Source organism: Herpailurus yagouaroundi, unplaced genomic scaffold, assembly GCF_014898765.1.
Source record: "Herpailurus yagouaroundi ecotype Mexico unplaced genomic scaffold, PumYag 202, whole genome shotgun sequence".
NCBI lineage: Eukaryota > Metazoa > Chordata > Mammalia > Carnivora > Felidae > Herpailurus > Herpailurus yagouaroundi.
Genome location: NW_024412433.1, coordinates 9028410 through 9054093, shown reverse-complemented (window position 1 = coordinate 9054093; position 25684 = coordinate 9028410). Strand labels below are relative to the sequence as shown.

The following is a 25684-nucleotide window of genomic DNA, read 5'->3' as shown; positions in this document are numbered from 1 at the left end:
ATCCCAATTTACATCAGCTTATTGGGCACAGGGATGATATTCTGACTGTTATGATCTGGAACCCAAAAAAGCAGGCCACTGTGCTTTATCTAATAAGGCAGCATTGTAAGTAAGGGCTCTGCATCCTTGTGGCTGTAGACCTCACAGAGGCACTAAGAAGAAGATGGGATATTTGACAAATAAGATCAGCAGGACCAGTGATGGGATGGATATCTGGGATGCGAAAAGGGAGGGTTATATGTTCACTTCCAGGCTTCTGGGTGGATGCTGGAGTGCTTGGTGAGATGAGGGACAACCAAAGAGGAGCAGATCCAAGACAAGGAATGTGGTTGGGGTTGGGATGGGTTCAGACATGATGAAAAACATCTACCCGGAGGTGACGGAAAGTTGAGTTTGGATGTTTGAGGACTCAAAAGGTAACTAGAGATACCGCTTTAAAGTCTGGGGATAGATGTGGAAGGCGTGGTCATGAGAGCAGTTGTGGTCATCCAGCAGAGTGGAATGAACAGGGGACACAGGACAGAGCCCCAAAGATTTCCCATCATTCCAAGTGAAGAAACTGAACAAAAAGAGACAGAGGGTTAGGGAAAAAATCCAAGAGAGTGGAATATCCTGGAACAAAGTATGAAGAGTGTTTCTAGAAGGAAGAGGTGAAATGGTGCCCCCTGTCACTGCTCCCCTTCCTCATTACCATCAAGAGACCCAACCATATCACTGGGTTGGCCAGTCCCCAAGTCTGTGCACTATTTTGTACCTAGATTGTCACATGAGGACATAAATCCTTCTTCCAGTCCACAGTATAGACAGGATATTTTCATCTAGGTGTAGAACTGCCACCCATTGGATGAAATGTTCCCCACCATGCGGCTTTCCTCAACTGGTTCTCTTGCTTCCCAGGTAGTCCCAAGAGAGTATTCAGGTGTTCATCCTCTGGGCATTTCTCCAGCACAGACACACCACCTTCTTACATAGAAATTATAGTATGTAGGGATTCACGTGTTATTGCCACATAGATTATCACACACACACACACACACACACACACACACACACAACACAGGAGGAAAAAGGTGTGATTTCTTTTGCCCATCAATGGGCTCATTTCTTGACCAATTCTTTTTTTTTTTTTTTTTTAATTTTTTTTTTTAACGTTTATTTATTTTTGGGGGACAGAGAGAGACAGAGCATGAACGGGGGAGGGGCAGAGAGAGAGGGAGACACAGAATCAGAAACAGGGTCCAGGCTCTGAGCCATCAGGCCAGAGCCCGACGCGGGGCTCGAACTCACGGACCGCGAGATCGTGACCTGGCTGAAGTCGGACGCTTAACCGACTGCGCCACCCAGGCGCCCCCCTTGACCAATTCTTATTTTGGTCTATTAATTCTATTGTTCTTAACATATGTTTGTTACTCCATAATACTTAGATATAAACACTATCAAATGTTTAACTTCACTAAATGAAATTAAATCTGGCTAAAGGTCCCACAGATTGAGGTGAAAAATCCAGCATCAGCCAATTTTGTGGACCCCTCCATCTTCCTTATATACAAAAACACCAAATCTTCTATGTGCTCAGAAAATGAGGGTAAGGCCTTGGGCTTCAACAGTGGCAGTTGCTGGTAGGACCCTCCCTGGCCATTTGGAGGTAGCACCTCCGCACCTTACATGCCGAGCTGAGTCATGGGTATCTTCCCCCGGGCTCCCAGAACCAAAGAGCTCTGGCATCCTTCTGGTCATCTGTGCCCATGTCTTTCCAACCCAGAGGTACTGCCACAGGCCCAAGGACCCTCCAGGCACAGAGGCCATAGTGCAAGAACTCCTTCTCAGGTCCTTCAAATCATGGGAAACTTATGGCCAAGAAAATGGGATACAGTGTTATATCATAAGTTTAATCCATTACATTAAACTCTAGATAAATCACTCTTCAATGACTCAATGTAGATGATGCAATGTAGACAACTAGATAAGACACTGTATTATGTTCACCGTATTACATTTATTTGTTAATAAATTTCTCAGGTTATCTTTAATCCCTCATTTGTTGTTGTCGTTGCTAGTCTGTATCAGAATCTCTGCCTTCATAAAGAAAACTGTAATGGTCTAATAACCACCCCCTCCCAAACTTCACTGCAGACCAGAATGTCTTCTTTTGAAATCCTCACTCAGTGTTGTTCCTTAATATTTTGAGGACAGAAATTTGTAAGTGTCACCTTGGTACAAGCAAAGGCCATGTGTTCTAAAGCCCCATGTGTTGACCTTCTGGGGACTTACTAGTCCCAGTGATGTCTACATTATCTCCCCTTCCAGCCGGAAAACTCAAATGAATGTGAGGTGTGCGGTGGACACGGGATGCTGTTCTGCTGTGATACTTGTTCAAGGTCCTTTCATGAGACATGCCACATCCACCCTATAGATGCTAAAAGGTTGGTGAGACCTGGCCCCCTCTTGCCCTTCCTTCTTGTGGCACAGCCCCTCCCACCATGTGCATTCATCCTGCAAAGTTTGACTCCGGTTGTATGTGTCTTGATGAAGAGGGACCAGAGTCTTAAAGTATCAGGATCCAGAAATATGGTCCAAAGCTGTTTACTACTGCCAGAAGCAGCAGATTAATGGGAAGCAAAAACTCTTCAAGTGGTTATTAAGTGTAATAGAAAGAGATGTTACCCCCACTCCCCCCACCAGGTCCCAGACCCATGAACTTTGATGGGGGTGACGACACCATACATTAGCTGTTGGTTTAAAGAACATACCTGTGATGGGAACATTAAAAAGTTGACAAATCTGGGGTTGTGGTGAGCCTTCAGAAGGCCATTTATACTGCATTCCTTTGCTTTAAAATCCCAGCAAATGTATCTTTGGTCAGAGCTGATGGTATGTTGGATAACACGGAGACTAATAAGGCATTCTGAAAGTGGTAGTGTGAGCAGAATTGCTATGGCCAAGGAGGATGGATGATTTCAACCAGGATTGTGTCTGTCCCTATGAAGACAGAGCATTGCCCCTTCATAATGGGAGAGTCTAATGTAATCTACCTTCTCCCAGGTAGTTCCCAGGGAATGGTGTCATCTCAGAGATTCAGCATAAAGCTCTGTAGTTGGGCAATGTGCAGAGGCAGAAGACAGGTCTGCTTTATTGTTGAGCCCGTGTATAGGCCCCAACCTCACACCATGGATATTTGATAGTGGGCCCCTCAAGCAAGCACTGGGGTAGCCAGGGACAGAGGCAAATGGCATGTCTAAGAAGGATCACTGTGTCCACTTGATTATCGAGAGCTCTTCAGCACAGGTAGCCTGGCAGAGAAGAATGGAGAATGAATCTAGAGGAATATGGCAGATGTCTGGCACTACTCTGTTCATAGATTTCCTTTCCAAGAAATTTCTGCAGTGCAGATTCTAGGCACAGATATGGCAATGCCAGAGGAGAGGATGCCTATAGCTCTGTGGTCTTGTGCTAATTCAGCAACGTTGAGAAACAAGAGCTGGTTTCCTGATTTTTACTATGGTCTGATTATTTTCTGAAGCCCAAGACTCCAGCGCTGAAGGTACCAGTTTCCAATCCTCACAGGGCTCATTACTGAGCCCACAGTGGCTCAGATGAGAACTCTTAGTTTTGAGGTGAAAGACCGTCACCCACCATGGCATCTCACTCAACAAACGGTCGGTCCTGGTACCACAATTAGTGGGAGGGGTGCCTGGCAAGGGTGCCCAAATGGGGTTCTCGTGCAAAGGAGTGTCCAAAAGAGAAGCTGGATAAAAGGTGGAAACCACCAGTCATTCCTGAACAGAGGGCTTCAGCAGCTACAGAAACAGTGGCTGATTCACAGAGCACCTACCTTTGCTGACCTTATGCCCAACCTTCCAGGGACCCATGGAGTTGCATCATCTGCAGGGTAAAAGCTATTAAGGAAAGGTACCCACAAAGCCAGGTATGTCACCAGGAATCAGAGGTCCTGAAGAGGCGGATGCTGCCTGAGGAGCAGTTGGTGAGTTGAAATGTAAACCTGAAGTCTCCTCCTTTCTGTTGACTTGAGAGAAGCAACACAGTCTTGCAGGGGCTGGAGGGATGGTGCCCAAGGGTGAACTGCTGTTCCTTGCTGTGCTTTGATCACATGACCTAACACTAAAGTTTGTATTCCAAAGAAAATTCCCATTCCATGTTTGTTTCACAGACCACAGGTCTGGGAGCTGTGCATTCTGTCCGAGCATACTTACACCTCATTCTCTCTAAGCTGCTTTTTACTTAAAATCTCCTCTATCTTTTGCAGAAATGTGAGTTTGTCCTTTTGAAGGTCTACTCCTGTTCAAAAAGCTCCTTTTTTGCCTCAAAACCGCATTATGTAAGTAACGGCAACAAAGCCCCAAACTGGCATTCTCAAATTTGTGAGATGAATCCAGTGGGTACCAGTGTTATTATCTTTCGTCTTATTGATGGATGTCTGGGTCAGGTTACTCAGCCCTTGGCCACTTAGGCCGCTGTCACAAGGTACCACACACAGGGCGGCTTAAACAGCAGATGTTTAGCTTTCACATTTTTATTTTCATTCATTTCTCAGCTGGAAGTCCAAGATCAGGGTGCCAGTGTGATCTTACAGACTCCCAACTTCTCTTTGTGTCCTCACAAGGTGGAAAGAGAGGAAGAGAGCTGCCTGGGGTCTTTTTATAAAGGCACTAATCCCCTTCATGAAGCCCACCCTCACAATCTAATCATCTCCCAAATCCTCACCTCCTGACACCATCACAACGGGGGTTACAGGATTTCAACCCAGGAAGGAGGGGGGTGAGGGGGAGGTAGGGAGGGCACAAGCCGTCCATCTGTAACAGCGGGTAGACTGGGAACAGTGCTAATAGCCTGTCCTTTGGCACTTTGACCAACAGGGTCGAGGGGCATCTCATGGCCTGAAAAAGCCCATGTGGCTAAGCAAAATCAAGAAAAAGCTGAATATGAAACTGTACATCCGAGTGGAGGGGTTTGTGCAGGACATGAGCCTCATCTTTCAGAACCACAGGGCGTTTTACAAGGTGAGCGGCTCCCAGGGCGTCCCTCTTTCTGTCTTAAAGCCACTCTGCCTTTCATGGTCTTGTATCAGGGAAATGTTGCAGTTTCCCTTATCGTGTGGCCAGCCCACACAAGTACAAATTCTGGAAGTATTCTAAAAGCCCCGTGGTCTAAGGTGGGGAAAATTATAGCAAGCCAGAAGGTGTCTTTGCAAACATGACCTTGGGACCTCATCGTTTACTCACTTGTAGATACTCAGTTTTTGCCCACAGAGCAGTAGACTGACGACCTCCTTCCAGAAGAAATGGAAACGCATGTTTTCCTGGACCTGGGTAGCTATGTGCGTGTCCCAAGAGTCTCCACCTTTGTCCCGGGTTCCTACGCTTACTTGGCCTAACTAAGGGAGCCAGTGGAGGGAGACTGGGTGCCGAGGCACAGACTGCCCGTGCACAGTTTGCTGTTGCCACTGTGCACCTGCCTGCTGGTATCCGGCCTCTCTGGGATGTGCGGACAGCGACCTCCTCCTCACACCCGGGCAAGTGCCTATTTCCATTGGTTCCCAGGGCTGCAGTCCGGACGCAGAGCATGGGAGGCTGCTTCCAGACCGATCCCTCAAGGCCATGGTGCCAGGAAGGGCATCCCTACAGGCGCCAGGCCTCCCAGATCACTCCCTTGCTAGAAGTGTGTTGTAAAAGGCAACTAGTGTCTCTTTTCTCTGAAGGAAGATACCCAATCAAATTTCTCAAATTTCAAAATCCTGGATTTCTTTATATATGAATTTTTTAGGGCTGTATCAAAAAAGTAATAAACAAGGAATATCTCAAGGGGTGAAGGAGGAAAGGGGACATCATGAATCTGCCTTCAACATTTCCGTACCACCGTGGTCATGCAAGGCATAGGTGCTATGTGAGAAAATCGAACAACTAGAATTTTGGGGAAAAAAATGAATCGATACGTCTCTGATGAAGAATTGGACTATAATACAGTACAATTTTTTTGCATCTCTGAGAAGAGATGATCTCTGAGAGAAATGATCAAGTTATCAGGGAACATAAGCTACTCTTAACTGTATTAATTCTCACTTAACACGTGGGATCGTCTAAAATGAAGCCTGGATTGTATGAGACAATGAGAACCAAACTCAGCAGCAATGGTTACTCTTGTTTTTATCTTTGCTTTTCCAGAACAACCAGAAATTCATCAGACTGGGAAGTCAAGTAGAGGACGTATTTCAGAATAATTTCAGAAACACCTTTGCAATTCAGGAAAGAAGCGAAAACAGTTCTCAGTCGGAGCCCCCTCTTTTATAAAGTAGCCCATCCCCCCCCCCCCTTCTATCGTTAGCAACTACATGATAAAGCGCTGTGGTCAAAATGTGAACATTTTGCCTGTTGCTGTGCAAAAAACTTTTTCAAACATATTTTTTATTGCCATTTCCACTCATTTATTTTTCTAAATAAAATCTAAAATTATCCTGTCAAGTTATCTTATTGAATTATTTGGAGCGAAATTTACAATAGAAAACGTTGGGTCTTTCCACAAAGGCTCATCTTGGGTGCTTCCATTTATTTGAATCTTTTATTAGGTCCTTAAGTAAAGTTTTTCACCTCTTTTCTCCTCTCCACACAGGACTTATCTGTTTCTTTCTTTCCTTTTTTTTTTTTTTTTTTTTTTACACTCTCAGGTAGTTAATATTTTTTCATGTTATTGTGAACGTGAACTTTTCCCCCAATATATTTTATTACCAAATATTGATCCCTAATAGAAAGCTACTGTAATTTATATACCGTGGTCACCGATTACCTTACTGAATACTGGATAGCGTCCTTCTCTGCCTCATACCCAGTGGCATCAGGAAGCAGAGTAGCCAATTTTCAATTCACGGATCATAACTGGTTCAGCTGATGGAAGCATTCCTCACTCAGGCCTGGAATCTCCGACAGGTCTTGGTTCTGTTGATGAACGGCTCTGCCGTGGCACTCTCGTGACCTTGCACGTCTCCACATAAACCACATAGGCAGAGTTTAACTGCCGCTGACTCGATCTGAGTCTTGGCGGACGGCCCTGCGATCATTCCAGAACACGAGAGCATAGGAGGCTGGTGACATGTCCCACTCACCGCCTTATCTTGCAGAGGTTATCACGACACACTCTCTCCTCAGGCTGTAAATTCCAATGAGGTGTGAGGCCTCTGCCTCTTGTTTTAGACTCCGGCCGCTGGGCCCCGTAACTGCTCCACTGTGACCTGAGCGTGTGCCGCATCTCAGGCTGCTGCAAATGCCACGTCCCCTTTTGTTGGGTGCCACCCCACGAGACAAAGGACATGGGGAGCGGGTGCCTTTGTTCTTCTTGCTTTTGCTGTCTACATAAGTCATAAACTGTCTGAATCTAAAAACGGTGCATTGTTTCTTTACCAGCCAGATCAGTCAGCCTTGCTGGACAGGTTCCCGGATCCAGCATCTCCTGGCTAGAGCACCTGACAAGGAGTACCCCAGATTGGTAGCTGGTTCAGAGCACGCACTACGCCCTTCAGGGCAATACTTCAACTCGGGAATGATTGCCTCCAGCTCGTTCCAAAGGTGACTCTCCAACACACCACTTCATTCAATCATGAAATTTTGTTGTTGGAATGGGTCATTTTGAAGATGAAATTAATTTGCGTATGTGAGGTGTCTAAAATCATGTCAGAGGGGCGCCTGGGTGGCGCAGTCGGTTAAGCGTCTGACTTCAGCCAGGTCACGATCTCGCGGTCCATGAGTTCGAGCCCCACGTCGGGCTCTGGGCTGACGGCTCAGAGCCTGGAGCCTGTTTCCGATTCTGTGTCTCCCTCTCTCTCTGCCCCTCCCCCGTTCATGCTCTGTCTCTCTCTGTCCCAAAAATAAATAAACGTTGAAAAAAATAAATAAATAAATAAATAAAATCATGTCAGAGACACATGAATATACCACTGTGGCTGCACACAGTAGGGATTCTGTATTCAGAATGCTAATTAAAGCAAAAGGAGGCATTTCTAGTTGTCTACTTAGCTAGTTGATAGAAACTCAGACAAATGGAGGCCATAAAAGCCAAAATTGATAGCCCTTCCCAAAGAGACCTTTGTCTATTTTCCAAGGTAACGATGCTCTGAAAAAAAAAAAAAAAAAAGAGAAAATTCTCATGTCCTTAAAAGATTATTGAATATGGACCCTCCGCTAATTCTGGGGCGTGAAACGTCACGATGGCCTGATTGAAGAGGTTCAGGCAGTAAATGTGGTTTTAATCTCCCAGTACACCTAGTGGGAGAAGTTTCTTAATGCAACTGATGAGAGTATTTAGGGGTGATTCAGAAACAAATGTGACTGAAGCTCTGTCTCCCTTTCCTGATGTTATGACTGAAAGGAGAATGGTCTCCTACACAGGTAAAAAGTTTGGGGGTCCTGCCAGAAAATAAACTTTCTGGGGCTACAGTTAGCTAGAAAAATTCAAAAAACTCCATCGCTGACCAAGCAAAGCATTTTATTCTTGAAGATCTCTCCTTAACATATTCTATTTTTAGTCCTTTGCCTCCTGATAAAGTTCTATTTTTCATTTAGATTTACCTTTTATTTATTTTTTAGAATATTTTTTAAGTTTATTTATTTATTGAGAGAGACAGAGAGAGAACAAGCAGGGGAAGGGAGGAGAGAGAGGGGGAGAGATGATCCGAAGCAGCCTCTGTGCCCAAAACAGAGAGCATCAGAGAGCCCAAAACGGGGCTTGAACTCATGAACTGTGAGATCATGACCTGAGTTGAAGTTGGACATTTAACCGACTGAGCCACCCAGGCGCCACTCGATTTACCTTTTAAATGCTACCTCTTTTTTGTTTGCTTTGTTGAACTGCGGGGATCAGTAATGTGGATTCATTCTTTCACTATTATCTAGGATTGGTTCTTTTCAACCTCCCATTTTTATTTTGTGGCAGAAACAGTAGTATTGTCCAAATATCATATATATCCCCCTAAGTTTTCCAGCTCCTTGCATTAGGCACGTCTAAATGACTAAAACACCAACCAATGTATTATGATCACATCATTTGCAAGCTAATTCACAGAAAGGCACTAAGAATTCCCTGTGTAGGGGCGCCTGGGTGGCGCAGTCGGTTAAGCGTCCGACTTCAGCCAGGTCACGATCTCGCGGTCCGTGAGTTCGAGCCCCTCATCAGGCTCTGGGCTGATGGCTCAGAGCCTGGAGCCTGTTTCCGATTCTGTGTCTCCCTCTCTCTCTGCTCCTCCCCCGTTCATGCTCTGTCTCTCTCTGTCCCAAAAATAAATAAACGTTGAAAAAAAAAATTAAAAAAAAAAAATTCCCTGTGTACCCTCTCCTGCCACGTTGATTATGGAGGCCTTGTTTTGAGATGAGAGAGCCTAGAGATTGACCCCACCTGGTACTTGACCCCACCCCAGGAGGGCTCCCCGATCCACTGTGACTTTGAGTTAGCAAGAAGGAAACTTTGTTGTCTACACCACTAAAACTCAAGCGTTGTTTATCGCCATAGCGTGACCCAGAAAGAGCTGGCTGACATGTATTGGAGACAAGAGAGAAAAGCACTTGTAGCAGTGGGTGTTTAGGGTGTACGACCAGGAAGGGTAGAACATAAGACTGGATAATGGAGGGGCGCCTGGGTGGCTCAGTCGGTTAAGCATCCAAACTCTTGATTTCAGCTCAGGTCATGCATGATCTCACGGTTTGTGAGATCCATGAAATCAACGAGGAGCCTACTTGGGATTCTCTCTCCCTCCCTCTCTGCCCGTCTCCCTCTCTCTGCCTCTGTGTCAAAATAAATAAATAAACTTAAAAAAAACTGGATAATGGAGACTTCATTGACACGGAAGCCCTCTCCTCTGATCAGGGCGTAAGGCCCTGGCACAGGCACCCAGATCTGGTCATGTCTATGACTGAACCGGCTCTTTGGAGCTTGGACAAAAGGATGGCATTTAGCAAATGAAGTGGAGAGATGCACCAAATGCCTTAGCCTAGTACCGAAGAAGGGGTCAGAAGGCTCAGAGAGGTAGGAATGTTCACGTGGGTGGATCAATGAGACCTGAAGACATGCCATATGGCTTGTGACCCAGATGAGCCCGGGGGACATTCCCTTTACAAAACGAATAAGAGCTGCGTTGTGTGGGAGTGTTGGCATTGTCGAGACCCTCACTTTTGCCTCTCATCTATAAACCAGAGGTAACACCAGTCCAGACCCAATCTCCCCAGACCCCTCCTCCTACTCATGGCCTAGAATACCACAGAGCTCGTTCCCGCAAGCAAGAAACAACTTCTCTTTTACCAATTACAAATGTTCAGATTCTATCTCATATAATGGATGGCCCACTTTAATAAAAAAGATGAATCTGGACTCTTTAACACCTATTGTCTTACCTTTGAATGATCTCGCAGACAACTGGATTTAATGTGTTGTGGAAATTTTGTTGAAGATTCCTTTGCATGCCAGGAATCTGATTTGCACACATTCTCTTCTAACAGGTATGCCAGGAGTAAAAAAGTGTCTCTAATACCCATGAGATTTATAAAGCACGAGAAGAAAATAGTAACTTGTACCTTGAAGAGCGGGAGATCTTGATATTTCACACAATTCACAGTCAGAATTGAGACATGTTGAATATTATTTCTATTTTTCTAAAGAAAATAAACAGCTATGGGACTGAGTTCTAGAAATCAAAGGTGGTAATTCTAGTTGTTCTTTTATTTTTTTAAGTTCTATTTTTATTTATTTTAAGAGAGAGCAGTGGAGGGACAGAGAGAGGGAGAGAAAGAGAGAGAGAGAGAGAGAGAGAGAGAGAGAGAGAGAATCCTAAGCAGGGTCCACACTGTCAGCATAGAGAACGGCACGGGGCTGGAGCTCACAAACCGTGAGATCACGACCTCACCCGAAATCAAGAGTTGGCTGCTGAACTGAACGAGCCACCCAGATGCCCCTCTAATTGTTCTTTTAATTTGCTATTTGGCATTGTGGAAAAAGAAGGAAGGGAAAACCTTAAACGTGTGTGCTTTGGTTTCCTCATGTATAAAACAGGGCTATCAACATTTGTTCTGCCTTACATTTCTTGATAATGGTGAAGTTAAAATGAGATTTTTTTTTTCAGAGTCCTTTGGTAAACCACCACATACTCAAGGGCATTGAGAAAGTCGAAATTCAGTCAGAGAAGCAAAAACCTGCCCTGCCATTCATGAGACTGCAATAACAGATACAGAGAAAGCCAGCTGCAAATTTAATGGGAAACATTCTCCTAAGAACTTGCTGCAGCTATAAAATGTCCTAACAACCCTTCTTTGAAGGACTAGTGCTTTCTTACTCACTGAGGAACTTTGTTGTCAAAATCCACACACTCTCAGAAACTTGTTGTTTGAAATGATATCAGCAAGAAAGAAAAAAAGCATTGCACACTTGCTCAGAAGGTTTAAGTCATTTTTTAAAATGTTTATTTATTTATTCATGAGAGAGAGAGTGTGTGTGCGCATGAGCGGGGTAAGGGCAGAGAGAGAGGGTGAGAGAGAATACCAAGAAGGATCCATGCTGTCAATGCAGAGCCGGACTGGGAGCTCGATCTCATGAACAGTGAGATCATGACCTGAGCTGAAATCAAGAGTCATCCACTTAACCGACTGAGCCACCCACGTGTCCCTGAGTTATTTTGATAGAAATGGAATCTTGATTCCAATCCAGGGGCACAGCTTCCAATACAGGGTTTCCAAAGACAACATTTCGCATTTTCCTAACTTTGTAGTTTTCCAGCGACAGGCCCCTGGGTTCACTTCACAATCCAGACCTGATCTTGACACAGCTCAGGCTTGGTTTGAACCTATCAAATCACTGCATCCAACAAATTATGCTTAAACTCCACCCTTTCCCAAACCGTATAATCACTATCTGTATCTTTGTTCGGGGCAATGTCCATGGTTCTCTGGTGTGTGTTCCTCTCTCTTGTTGCAAGGAGTCAATAAATCTGTTGAAATACAGGCTTGTTTGTCCCTGGTAATCTTAAACTGATTGAATCAGGACAACTTGCTGGAGGACTTCCATCAAAATCTAAAACTTGACTTGGCCTGTGGCTGTTTGACTCCTTTCTTTTTGACAGTAATTAGATAGCAGGACTTCTGAGCTTTGGGGGGGTTTTGACCAAATGATAATAGTATTATTACCCAGGAGAGAAGTACTGAGCATTCTGTGCTCCACAGAAGATAAAAAGGTGGAAGAGAATGAGTGTGGACAACACCGTACAAATTCCAGACTTCAGTATTAATAGGCATGAAATAGCTAATCACAAAGCTCTCATTTTATGAACGTGTCTATGGCATCAAAATATGAGTGCATCTATTCAGTCAACAGCGGCCATACTATTAAATATGAATTTATAAGGATTTCTTATGTTTTTGCATAGGTAGTAGGACAAAGAAATGCAGAGAATGGGGTTTTAATATCATTGATTCATTTTCATCTGTTTGGTGCTTAGAGTAAAAGGCATCAGGAAAAAGTAGCTCTGAATTCAGATTCCTAAAATCCTCAAACCCAAGACTTGCATGCCTACCTGACGTACCTTTTTCACGTTTACTTATTTATTTTGAGAGAGAAAGAGAGAGAGAGAGAGTCCCATGCAGACTCCGAGCTATTGAACCCACAGGGCTTGAACCCACGAACCGTGAGATCAGGACCTGAGCCAACACTGAGAGTCAGACACTTAACCAACTGAGCCACCCAGGAGCCCCACAATTTTTGATGGTGAGCTAGAAGCTTCCTGGCTCTCTTTTCCAACATTTGTTTCCAAATCGTTGTCACTGATATTCTCTAAATAAATGAATGAGTTTCCTTATTAATTGCAGTGTGTGTGACCCCCTAACATAGAATTCAAGGAACAAAGGTTTATAAAGTTGGCCAGTAATAGCATGCTGGCTGAAACAAGTTTCCTAAATGAGACCCCAAACTGGTTAATGTCCTACAAGGCAATAAACCCATAATCTTTGGTATTATCTTTTCTACCAAACAAATAATATGCATCTCTACTGGGCAAAAAATCTATAAATTAACATGTAACCTCACAAAGTCAGGCCCAAATTAATAGTAAATAATAAATCAGGACATGCCTTTCACCTTATTGCCTTATTGCCAAGTGTGGATAATTTTTCTTAATTGCCTGACTGACCTCAGTCTGCCACTCTGAGAGAATATTACAATAATTTGATTAACAACTTACAACTTATTTTTTTAATATGAAATTTATTGTCCAATTGGTTTCCAGACAACACCCAGTGCTCATCCCAACAGGTGCCCTCCTCAATGCCCATCACCCACTATCCCCTCCCTCCCACCCCCCATCAGCCCTCAGTTTGTTCTCAGTTTTTAAGAGTCTCTTATGTTTTGGCTCCCTCCCTCTCTAACCTTTCTTTTTTTTTTTTTTTCTTCGCCTCCCTCATGGTCTTCTGTTAAGTTTCTCAGGATCCATATAAGAGCGAAAACATATGGTATCTGTCTTTCTCTGCATGACTTATTTCACTTAACATAGCACTCTCCAGTTCCATCCACATTGCTGCAAAAAGGCCATATTTCATTCTTTCTCATTGCCAAGTAGTATTCCATTGTATATATAAACCACAACTTCTTTATTCATTCATCAGTTGATGGACATTTAGGCTCTTTCCATAATTTGGCTATTGTTGAAAGTGCTGCTCTAAACATTGGGGTACAAGTGCCCCTATGCATCCGTACTCCTGTATCCCTTGGGTAAATTCCTAGCAGTGCTATTGCTGGGTCATAGGGTAGGTCTATTTTTAATTTTTTGAGGAACCTCTACACTGTTTTCCAGAGTGGCTGCACCAGTTTGCATTCCCACCAAGAGTGCAAGAGGGTTCCCGTTTCTCCACATCCTCTCCAGCATCTATAGTCTCCTGATTCATTCGTTTTAGCCACTCTGACTGGCGTGAGGTGATATCTGAGTGTGGTTTTGATTTGTATTTCCCTGATGAGGAGCGACGTTGAGCATCTTTTCATGTGCCTGTTGGCCATCTGGATGTCTTCTTTAGAGAAGTGTGTATTCATGTTTTCAACAACTTACAACTTATAAAGGCTCAGACAGTTAATAGCCTGGTAAGGTTAGAGGTAAACTGTAGAAATTAATACACTGCTATAACTTTATAGGCTTGTAGAGAAGTTAACTGCAAAGGTGATATTTATTCCTCTATAGAAATTAACCAGCTGTACACCTAATTTAGCAATCTTACTTGCACATTCCTTTTTACCAACTATATAATTTTCTGTTTCTTAATGCTCCAGAGTCCCTTTGAATTTCCTGCTGATGATTCCACGGGGTGACCTAGAGGCTCCTGGTCTCCTCTGCAGTCCTCCCCTCCAGGAGGCTGCTGTGTGTGCACAGAGCAGTCAGATCCACAGTGTGCAGGCAAGGAGCCAACATAAAAAGAAATTCCTTAAGAAAACTATGAGAAAGACCAGGGAATATGATTAAACTCTTGGAACCCCAGTCTGCTCTTTGAATTCAACAGACCCCCTTGGTTTTGGTTAACACTGTTTCTGTCGCCATCACCAGTAGCTGAGAAAATTCCCCCAAGTTGGGCAGTTTTGCTATATATCGCTCTGCCTTTCCTAACACCTCGCTTTTCTGTTTCTTCTCCTTCCAACTAATCCCTACACATTTCCTCTGCCTCTATTTCTTGACCAGGGCAACACCGGAAGATGGATCCCAGAATGAGTGTGTGGATCAGAGCCCTTCCCCCTCCCTCCTTGCCCCCAGCCCTACTCAGCATCCCTCGCCAACCCAGGACCTGTTTCCATGAGTAACAAATAGACTTCTAGTGTTCGAGAAAATACACATTTGTTAAGAACAGACGGTGAGAAAAATAAACTTAGTTTTTGCTTATGAAAAACATAGCAAACAATTAAAATGAATCTTTTTGTTGGAAAAAAATGTGCATTTTGACATTAAGTTATCTTATTTGCTATTACACATGGCGTACATTTTCAAATTAATTTTGTTCGTAAAATCCATGGAAGAGAAACAGTAACTGCTTGATAAAAGTTATAAATCCTGGGGGGTCGCCTGGGTGGCGCAGTCGGTTAAGCGTCCGACTTCAGCCAGGTCACGATCTCGCGGTCCGTGAGTTCGAGCCTGCGTCAGGCTCTGGGCTGATGGCTCAGAGCCTGGAGCCTGTTTCCAATTCTGTGTCTCCCTCTCTCTCTGCCCCTCCCCCATTCATGCTCTGTCTCTCTCTGTCCCAAAAATAAATAAACGTTGAAAAAAAAAATTTTTTTTTAGAAGTTATAAATCCTGGGGGTGCCTGGGTGGCTCAGTCAGTTAAGCATCCGACTTCGGCTCAGGTCATGATCTCACACTCCGTGAGTTTGAGCCCTGCGTCGGGCTCTGGGCTGACAGCTCAGAGCCTGGAGCCTGCTTTGTGTTCTGTGTCTCCCTCTCTCTCTGACCCTCCCCTGCTCATGCTCTGTCTCTCTCTGTCTCAAAAATAAATAAATGTTAAAAAAAATTTTTTTTAAGTTATAAATCCTGTAACAACGAACACTTGCAGATGTGTCTGATTGGTTTTCCCCCTTTCTTCCTTCTAAAGGGAACACATCTGCTTGCTATATTGAAATCAGAGCATCCGGAACAACGGTTCTGACTCTGCCTTTAACTCTCCATCTGACTTTGGAAAAGGTTCTTAAACATTTATGTGCTAGAGTTGCCTCATCTATAAAACAAGGATAGTAATAGTTATTCCACCTACTCCTTACTGATGTTTGAGAATTACGAGGTATTATTTCCAAAATTATTTTTGGAGTATAAGCTAATGGCATGCTGGAGAACTCCTGTTAGAAGGACTTAGCTGGGCTTTTTAGATATTTCCAAGTTTCATATAACAATATGTGTATCAAAGCAATCAAAAATTATTTACCTTTGTCGTGATCTACAGATGATGGGGGTTAGTTAAGGCAGAAATCAGTACCTAAATTGAAGACATCAGTAGGAATAGTTGTGTGTGTGTGGTTTTTTTCTGACACCAACTGTGCAGTGTCTTTTCCAATGGGAATTAGGTCATTCCAACACCAGTCAATTCTCCAGCTCTTCACCACCAACTGGGTGTTGAACAATTCAATTCCATTTTGACACTGCCCAGAGTTTGCATAGACCACACAGCAGAAGGGCTCAGTCTTATGTGACTGCCCCCCTTTCAGACACCAGCTACAAATGGGGTCCAAGCTACCCATGTTTCCACCCACAAATTATAAATTTGGGGGTTTCCATGATGCCCCCTAGGTCTAATAATTTGCTAGAATGACTCAGAGAACTCAGGAAAGTGCTCTGCTTATGATTACAGTTTTATTATAAAGAATACAACTCAAGAACAACCAAATGGAAGAGATGCATAGGGCAGAGTATGGGGATGGGGCGGGGGGGGGGGGGGGGGTGGTGCAGAGCTTCCATGCCCTCTCCAGCATGCAACCAACCCTCCCAGCGCATCAGTGTATTTACCAAGTTGGAGGCTCCTGACCCCACTGTTCAAGGGTTTTTTTTAATCAAGGTTTCATTATGTAAGCATGATTGGTTAAATCATTGGCCATTGGTGATTGAACTTAATGGCCCACCTCTTTTCTCCCCAGAGGTCAAGGGGTGGAGCTGAAAGTTCTAACCTTCTAATTAGCATAAAGACATTCTTATCACTCAGGAAATTCCAAGGGTTTGGGGAGCTCTGTGCCAGGAACTGGGGACAAAGACCAAGTACCTATTTTTTGTTACACCACAGCAGGCATGATGGTGTGAAAGAAAAAACAGAGATACGCTGGTTTGTTTCTACTCTGACATTTATATATGAGCTCACATGCTCAATGAATAGGGCCTTGTCTCTCACATTTCCCAAAATGGCACATGAGGTAAATGCAGAGAATGTGTTTCCAGGGTGGACAGGACCACAGGCTGTAGAGTGCGCTCAAGTACAGAGCATCAGGAAGCAGGAGCTCCGAATTCAGATGCCTGATGGTCTGCAGCCCCAAGTCACCAGTCCTTGCCCTCCTCATCCGGCCCATGTTCCTGTCCCTGTGCTGAGCTCAGAGCTTAGGGAGCTCTTCCTCCTCGCTGGATTCACTGCTGATCACTGCACATAGAAACAAAACCCCTTATGGTTTTAATATGGGGCCAAGGAACCAACAGGAAACCCCATAATAAGGGGACACCAGGAAAGATCCGGCTGCTTGGGTAACTTCCGGGCAGGAATGTCCCTGCTCCAGATGGTGCCATCTTCTCAAGGAATCCTGTGGCCCATAAGTTGATGGTGCTCCAGTCATTCTCACCGGACACTGTGTAAGGATAAGTGGCCGAAGTGGCCAGTTTTGCTCATCTTGCTCCCCATTTTCTGGCCACTCACTCTTTTTTCCCCTTCCAGCTGTCTCTCCCCATTTCCCTGCCTCTGCCTCTCTTTCTGGTGGTTCCTTATCCTCTTCTCAGCCTCGGGGTGTTTTCTCTTCAGGGCTTTCCATTTCTGCCTCTTATGACCTGATGTGCCTTTTGTCCCCTCACCTCTTCTTGCCATCTTGCTCTACACATCCCTGTAGAAACCCCCCCCCCCCATTTCAGTACATCCCCACTCCACGCCCAACTTTCATCTGTTGGGCAAGAGCCCCTTTGCTGTGCACTGGTCTCCCTCTCCTGCCTCCCCGGGCCACCTCCTGACACTGTGCTGCAACATACACAGCATCACCACATCAGACTCCCTCAGCCAGCCTTACTGATTACTTCAGGTGCTTGGCCATACGCTGTCCTTGCTGGCTGGCCCTCTTGGTTAATTTTGGGGTGACAAGATGAAATTGTCTTCTGTATATCCACCAGACCCACAACACAAGACTGTACTAGATTTTTGTATCTGGATAGCTCTGCCCCTGGGATATATAATGATCCATAAAGACCCCTCAGCTGTCTCCCTCATCGACCCCCTGTCCCCCTCTCTCCTCAGTCCACCTGAGAGGTGTGTCCATACCTCTGTGTCCTTCTCTCTCCATCTCTCAAGGGCTTTCCTTTTTACCCTGAATTCTACCTTTTTGTTTTTCCTCTTTTCTCTTAACCTGCTCTTCTCATTCGCTCACTGAAAATGATCTTGGCTGAATTTTGTGTTTATTGTCGTGTTCTTTTCTGCAAAGGTAGTTTAATACATGTCTACATAAATAATACTTCTTAGAACCACTTCTGTAGAATTTTCCATACATCAGTAATGTAGTGTTTGCCAAAACATGTGTCCAGCATTTAGGGTTCTGAAAACTCACTGTTACAGGGATGGCCCCCCTGTGGCAGAAGCTTCTCCCCCTGATGTCCCATTGTGTCTCCTCTCTCCCTGCCTCACTGACCTCCAGCAATGTTTCATTCACTCCCATTGAACGCTGGGTCTTCAGGGTTTCTCTGCGTCCCTCTCCTACTTTCCCTTTCCTTGGCATTTACTTTGTCCCCTATGTTTCTCTCTCCATATAATCTTTGTCCCTGTGTCTGGTGTGAATTGTCAGTTTATCTCCTCTCTGCTGTGTGCCTCACATCCCTCCTCCACCTCTGTTTACTCTTAGGCTCACCATCCACACTCCCAATCCTTGTCCTGTGTTGTCCTCATCTCAAAGGTTGGGTCCCTCCATCACTCCAGGTCTCTCACTGGGCTTTGACCAGACCTCAGAGCCCCTTTCCCACCTCTCCCTCTAGGGTCTTCTACAGTGATCTCACTGACTGGTTCATCTGACCATCACATACATTATTTCCAGTTCCTGTGACAGCTTCTGACAAGTAGGATAAAGTTCTTTCCCTGCCACACCTCTGCCAACTGGGAGAAGTTTGGATCTCATGTCCGTTTTGGTAAAACCGCACTTGCTCCTATAACTCCTGTTGGACGGCCCTATCAATCTATCTTTCAACACTCTCCTCCACACATCGCACCTTTCTCCACTGAGAACTTTAGTTCCCCTTTCCCTCTTGCCTCTTGTAGGAGAAGCAAACACGAGGCCTAAGGCAACAAGTTTAAAGAGGCACCTACTCGGGGCGCCTGGGTGGCGCAGTCGGTTAAGCGTCCGACTTCAGCCAGGTCGCGATCTCGCGGTCCGTGAGTTCGAGCCCCGCGTCGGGCTCTGGGCTGATGGCTCAGAGCCTGGAGCCTGTTTCCGATTCTGTGTCTCCCTCTCTCTCTGCCCCTCCCCCGTTCATGCTCTGTCTCTCTCTGTCCCAAAAATAAATAAACGTTCAAAAAAAAAAAATTAAAAAAAAAAAAAAAAAAAAAAAGAGGCACCTACTCTAAGGTTCTCTTTAAATTTCATCCTCCCTAACCCCAGGGTGCCTGGGTGGTTCAGTGGGTTAGGCATCTGACTCTTGATTTCTGCTCAGGTCTTTTTTTTTTTTTTTTTTTTTTTGAGTCTATGTATTTATTTTTAGAAAGAGAGAGAGAGAGAGCACACACATGAAAGCAGGGAAGGGGCAAAGAGAGAGGGAGAGGTTGAGAATCCCAAGCAAGCTCTGCACTGAGCACAGAGCCTCACGTGGGACTTGAACTCATGAACTGTGAGATCATGACCTGAACTGAAACCAAGAGTTGACGTTTAACCAACTCAGTCACCCAGGTGCCCCTCGACTCAGGTCTTGATCTCATGGTTGGTCATGAGATCTAGCCCCACATCAGGCTCTGTGCTGAGTGTGGAGCCTACTTGGGATTCTCTCTCTCTCTCTCTCTCTCTCTCTCTGCCCTTCCCCCACCTCTCAAAATAAAAAAAATAAACATTAAAAAAAATTTCATCCCCTAGGCCCTCCATGGGTCTCACATGCATGCATGCCTCCCTCACACCTTAGAAAGTGGCCAGAGGCTGGGCTCAAGTGTATGGCCACTCCCCACTCCACATAATGAGCCGTCCAGGTAACTGGTTATTTAAAATATGGGATTCCATCATAGTTACCTTGTCCACCATCCAGCAAGCCACACACCTTCTCTGACCTCCTCTCCTTCTTCATTCCTAAAACTTTAGATTCACCAGGCACTGAAGAGAGAGAAAAGGAAAGGAGAACCCAGAGCCAGTGGCCACGGAACAAACTGTGGCCACACTGAGCTCTGAGGTTGGAAAAAAGAGGTGAGCTGCTCCTTGTGAAGAAATACTCTTCCTGCTCCAAGACTCCACTCAAAATCCAACCAAGCCCTGCTCTGGTTCTTTCCATCACATCAGACCTTATTACCTTTCTCTCTCCCTCAATTTTCCACCAGAATCCAACATCCAGGCACTGCTGGGTCTATTCTAGGAAAATATTTCTGCATCCTGGATTCCACTGTCTTCTGTCTCCTTGTGTTTTTGTCTCACTTTTCCCTCCTGCAACACTCTCTGCTCAGTCCCTGCTCGCTCCATTTTCCTTCCCAGCTCTCTTCCTCTGCATCTTCCCATCTTCCACGTCTGGCTCTGTTCCTTTTCTTTCTGTCTTTCTGATTTCCCCCACTCAACACACAGACATGAAAAGATACACCTTTTAGTTATATCAATGGCTCTTGACAGTGGGAAGACAGGAATGAGGAGTAAAACTGGGTTGCCTTTGGAGGTGACTGAAGTGTTTTGGAACTAGATGGAGGTGACAGTTGCACAACATTATCAATTCACCAAATGTCACTAAATTGTATACTTTAAAATAATTTTACATTATGTGAATTTTACCCCCATTAAAACACACAAACGGGTGCCTAGATGGTTGAGTTGGTTAAGCATCTGACTTCAGTTCAGGTCATGGTCTCGTGGTTGTGAGTTCGAGCCCCGCGTTGGGCTCTGTGCTGACAGCTCGGACCTGGAGGCTGCTTCGGATTCTGTGTCTCCCTCTCTCTCTGCCCCTCCCCCGCTCACACTCTGTCTCTCTCTCTCTCAAAAATAAATAAAACCATTAAAAAAATTAAAACACACACACACACACACACACACACACACACACACTGGGTTCAGAATGCCCGGGTTCACCCTTGCTCATCTGACCCCAGGCCAACTATGCACATGGTCTCTAGATTTCAGTTTCTTTATCTGCAAAATGGGCACACAAGCAATGCGAACTCCCGGTGGTAGCCTGAACGTTAAACCCACAACTGCCAGAGTAAACGGTCAACCAATGAGATATTAATAATATGATTCATTCTAGTGTATCTTTTAACCCTTTCTTCTCTGCCTTTCATTTCCCCTCCTTCTCTCTCTCTCAAAATACCCACATGCTTCCCTCCACCTTTCTACCACTTCCTCTTATCTCTCTCTATGTGACTGGACTTCTCCTTGAATATCCAGGCTCTTGAACGACATCTCCCATATTGAGATCAGTCCCTTCTACCATCATCAAGGGTCTTCTCTTTGACGTTGACCATGAGCCCAGAGTTCTTAGCCCTTCACAACTTCACACTGAAGGTCACCTCCGGAAACTCATAATTCACAGTTAGGTTCTTATCCACTCTCCAGGTTACTGGGCAGAAAGCCTCTCTTTGCCACCTTTTGTGGTCTTGGATTCCAAACAGAGTCATGCCATTTTGGAATCGATTCAAAGCCACATTCATCTACCTTCCCCATCCCCTCTGGATTCCTTCTCCAGTATCATAGTCACCCTTCTTGAGCCAGAAAACTGTTTTCTGTCATAATTTCCTTGTTCGCAACTTGGCTGTGTGCTGGGCATTTTTTGTGTCTCCTCTCTCTCACTTTCCTGGGGGAAATATTGGTCTTCCATTACTAAACAGAGGAAAAACTAATTAGTGATTGCACCCAAGTGATCAGGGATACCACCTCATAGTTATGTATTTGGACCCCTCCCCAAGAATCCATGTACTTCAGTGGGGACTTCTGGACCCTGGATCAGTTAATCTCAGTGGCTCCTGACTTGGTGTTGCTTGCTCCTTTCCCTGGGACATCGAAGAGAACACACACACGCGCACACACACACACACACATCTTATAAGTGATGAGACTGTCAGGTTTAAGGGTTATGGAACAGTGGGAAAGTTATAAATAGTAATTAGTCACCCAACAAGATGACCAGAGAGAAGGGAAAGCTTATCTCAATATAAATTCTGTAAGTGGAATGTCTCTGTGAACTGTTCAAAGGAACAGAGGATTTCTTCAGAAGAGCTAGGCTCCTAGAGAGATCCCTGGGTATGAAAGAGAAAGCCTAGCTACTTTAAAGATGCTGCTAGACAAGAGGAGGGTTAGAACAGGGAGGGTGAGGGCTTCCCAAAGACACAAAGCTGAGGACACCAGCAGGAACCCAGACAGACCTCTCCGGGGCCCAGGTCCCAGGAACAAAGGACACTCTGCAGCTCTGATCACAGAGCAGATTGCAGCGCTGGAGGACGACCCCAGACACCCACCCCAGGGCCTCGGGTGGCTGGGACACCAGCCCAGCACCCCTGCCAGCTGGTGACCCAGCACACATGGGAGGAAGGAAATCAACCAGGAAGCCTGGGTTGGGGAGGCGTGTCTGTGGGGAGTCCAGGGAGGAAGAGGTGCCAGGGAGGAGGGGGAGGTGCCAGGGAGGAGGGGGAGGGGCCAGGGAGGAAGAGACCCACTGCCCAGGGCCAATGGCAGAAGCTCCTCCTAGGGCAGCGCCCCTTGGGGGAGGTTGAGTTCCACTAAACGGTGGGAGCCACGGGTGCTTGTCATCCCAGGACGTGGCCTTAGATCCTGGGTAAACCAGGTGGAAGATAGGAGAGAACAAAGGGAAAGGTGAAGGGGGCTTGTGCGTGGGGGGCCCCATGGGGGCTCAGGGACCTCTGAGCACCAGATGAAGGTGGGGATTGGGGAGCAGGAAAGGGTGCAGCACTGGGGCCACAGCCCCCAGAATCTTGGCTTTGGGTTGCTGACCCACAGCTCCCGGGGACAACAGGGTCCGGGAGGTGACAGCTGCCACGTCCGCAGGGACAGGTGGGCGGCAGCGAGTGTAGGTGCAGGTTACCCCAGCTCGGGGAGCCCTGGAACCTAACACGTGTGATGTGGACAGCGAATCTGGAAAGGGGGGTCCCTGCAGTCCACGGAGAGGATTAGAGCCCCTGAGATGTAGGCAGTTGACAGGTAACTGCCATTCCCTTAATTCCCATGGCCCAGGGCATCCTGATTGCAAATAAATTGACTTAAGATATGTAAATTTATCTCAAAAAAACTTTTAAAAATTATTGACTTGAAATTTGTGCCCAGGTGTTTGATTCTTTCTATTCCTTTCTCTAACTCAGATATTAGTATAGAAATTATATTGTTCTTATTTTAATCAATCCACTATTTTCACAAATTAATACACTCCATACATTATTTTAGCTTCTTTTTCTTTCTTCCCCTTGCTTAAGAACTGCTGGTACTTCCTTGTTATGAAAATAAAATTCCGATTCCTCTGTTTAGGGTGTCGGGAACTGCACCGTCTGCCTCTGACTGTCAGGTACAGAATCCACCTTTTATGCACTTGAAGTCTAAATATTGTTAAAATATACACTCTCCCCAATTAACCTATAAATCCAACTTAATTTCAATAAAATGCAAGTAGAGGCTGACAACAGGCCTCCTGGCTCTATTGCTCTGCCCACTGCCACCATCAACACCACCATCACCAATGCAAGAAAAGAAATGTCTCAAGCAGAACCTCTTTCTGGGTGCCTCTTTTTTGGGGGGCGCTTTTCTGTATGAGCATATCCTAGAATCTGGAGAAGTCTTAGAATGAGCAATCTCAAGGATTACATCCATTGAAAGTCCTCCTCTCACAGTGACATCCAGCAATGTGGCCCTGTGACTGGCCTTCAAACGGATTAGACAGAATTAAGATTGATGCCATCCCCCATTGCTGAGCTCCCCATAATGGCATGCTCCCCACCTTGGCCTTCACCTGAAGCCAGAGAGGCTTGAGGAGTACCTTTAGAAGTTTTATCAATGGCCTCCAAACCCAGGGAGAACATAAGGTTCTGGAACTCCCTGATCCTCAGGAACAGGGTGTCCCCCAATCATGGTGGGAGTTGGTGCTACCTGTGGAGCTAGAGCTGGTGCTGCCTCTCAGCTGGGGGCTCCACCTCCTGCAGTGACTACACAGCAGGTCAGTGCATTGGGACGGGGTTGGGGGACAGGGCTAGCTCCTTGTCCTTGACCACCACCCTGAAGGGGGCCTTTGGTTTGTTGCATTTGTTAACTGTTTTCTGATCCCCTTCTTATATTTGAACTCTGCGTGTCACTACTGAAGGACACTACTGAGGTGTCATACTTGTTTTTTTGTAAAAACATGAATTCATTACACCTCTGGTGTTGTTCCTGGTTAGCTGCCCCAATAAAACCTGGCTGGACCTGCTCTACTCCTGACCCCAGCCTGCTCTGTGGTGGCCTGTCCCAGAGAAAGAGCCTTCCTCTCATGGATTGGTTATATGGAGGGCGTTGGGTGGAATGCTGGTCATACCTCCCTGTCTGTGATGTTTGTGTCAAAGAGAAAATCTGCTGGAATAGATTACTGAGGAGTACAGAGAGCTCAATAAAATGTTGGTTTCAAGTAAAACTTTTGTGGAAATTGACCAACTGATTTTAAAATATAAATGGAAATGCAAAAAGCCAAGCTTATTCAAGACAATCTTGAAAAAGAATAACAATGTTTAACTTGCTATTAAGACAACGTAATATGGATCGCTTCTTGGCCTTTTGGCTAAGATCAAGTGTAAGACAATGTAATATGGTGTAATATGGGCACAAAGATTTATTTTCATGTATACTCTGCCATCATTTCAGCAAAGCATTTAAAGTGTCTTCAAAATACTTAAAATATGTAAGTAAAAGTTAAATATAAATTGGAACAAAAATAAAATGAAAGGGGGAACATGAAATAAAACCAGAATATGAGAGATTTGGTGGGACTGTGGCTCCAATTTGGTGGTCCATAGACCCCGCATCGAGAAACACACACCTCTTTGGTCTTCGGGCTATTCAAGCTGGGGATGGGTGGACATTCAATATAAACTATCTCAACTTCTGTTGCTCTTTAAATTCTTTGGAACGCCAACCAGGTTCAAAGAGTGAAGGTGGAGGTTATCTCAACCCGCATCTTCCCTCCTCCGTTGGAGGAACCATGTGCCCCCATTGGAGAGGGCTGACTATGGTGTGAACTACAGAGAACTGATTGCTTGTTTCAGTCCTGGCAATGTGGTGGCTGTATTAGCAGACAGATAAAAAGCAACGAGGATCCATATGCTATAGGAGATACATCAGATTCTTGGCTGAGGTAGAGGAAATCTCAGTAGAATCAACACAAAACACAAACTACATGCTAAGGAGATTGAAATATCTATGTTGGGAGTACTCAGCTCAGGGAAAGGAAGCATTCTCATTGGCTCCCCAAAACTCCTCTGCCCCAGACCCTCCCTCCATTCCAGTGGCAGGAATCCATTCCTCTGCCTTTCTAGTCACTGGTTCATGGATGGTGAGGACTAAGCCAGTTTGGACCAATGAGTTTCTAGAAGTTTTCCTACTGCTTCTGTGTAAAACCAGCCAGTCTTTCATTCCATGGGACTCTAAACAAGGCAGCATGTTACCCAGTTGCTGCTGGTAACCATCTTACACCCCCCCCCACCCCCAGAGGAACCAACAACCTTAGGTGGAAGTTGGTGCTGAGGCATCAGAGCAGAAAGATGAAAAATACCCAGATGATGGATGACATCATTGGGCCACTGAATCAACC

At 45.3% G+C, this 25684-nt stretch overlaps 1 protein-coding gene and 1 long non-coding RNA gene across 5 annotated transcripts in view; one reads left to right on the top strand and one right to left on the bottom strand.

Moving 5' to 3' along the window:
* The window catches only part of SP100 (SP100 nuclear antigen), a 104936-nt gene extending 98460 nt beyond the window's left edge, over positions 1-6476 (top strand). For all 4 annotated transcript variants that reach the window (XM_040450745.1, XM_040450744.1, XM_040450743.1 and 1 more), the window contains 5 exons: positions 2308-2423; positions 3862-3982; positions 4265-4336; positions 4875-5018; positions 6180-6476. In XM_040450745.1, coding sequence (XP_040306679.1) covers positions 2308-2423; positions 3862-3982; positions 4265-4336; positions 4875-5018; positions 6180-6305 — 579 coding nt within the window. In that variant the 3' untranslated portion in view covers positions 6306-6476. The remainder of the gene's footprint in view (positions 1-2307; positions 2424-3861; positions 3983-4264; positions 4337-4874; positions 5019-6179) is intronic.
* Positions 6477-16416: 9940 nt separating this feature from the next.
* Positions 16417-25684, bottom strand: part of LOC121014457 (uncharacterized) — a 29208-nt gene continuing 19940 nt past the window's right edge. Inside the window, exons 2-3 of the long non-coding RNA XR_005783226.1 lie at positions 19942-20022; positions 16417-17123 (exon numbers count right to left, since the gene is read on the bottom strand). This is a non-coding gene — a long non-coding RNA (uncharacterized LOC121014457). The remainder of the gene's footprint in view (positions 17124-19941; positions 20023-25684) is intronic.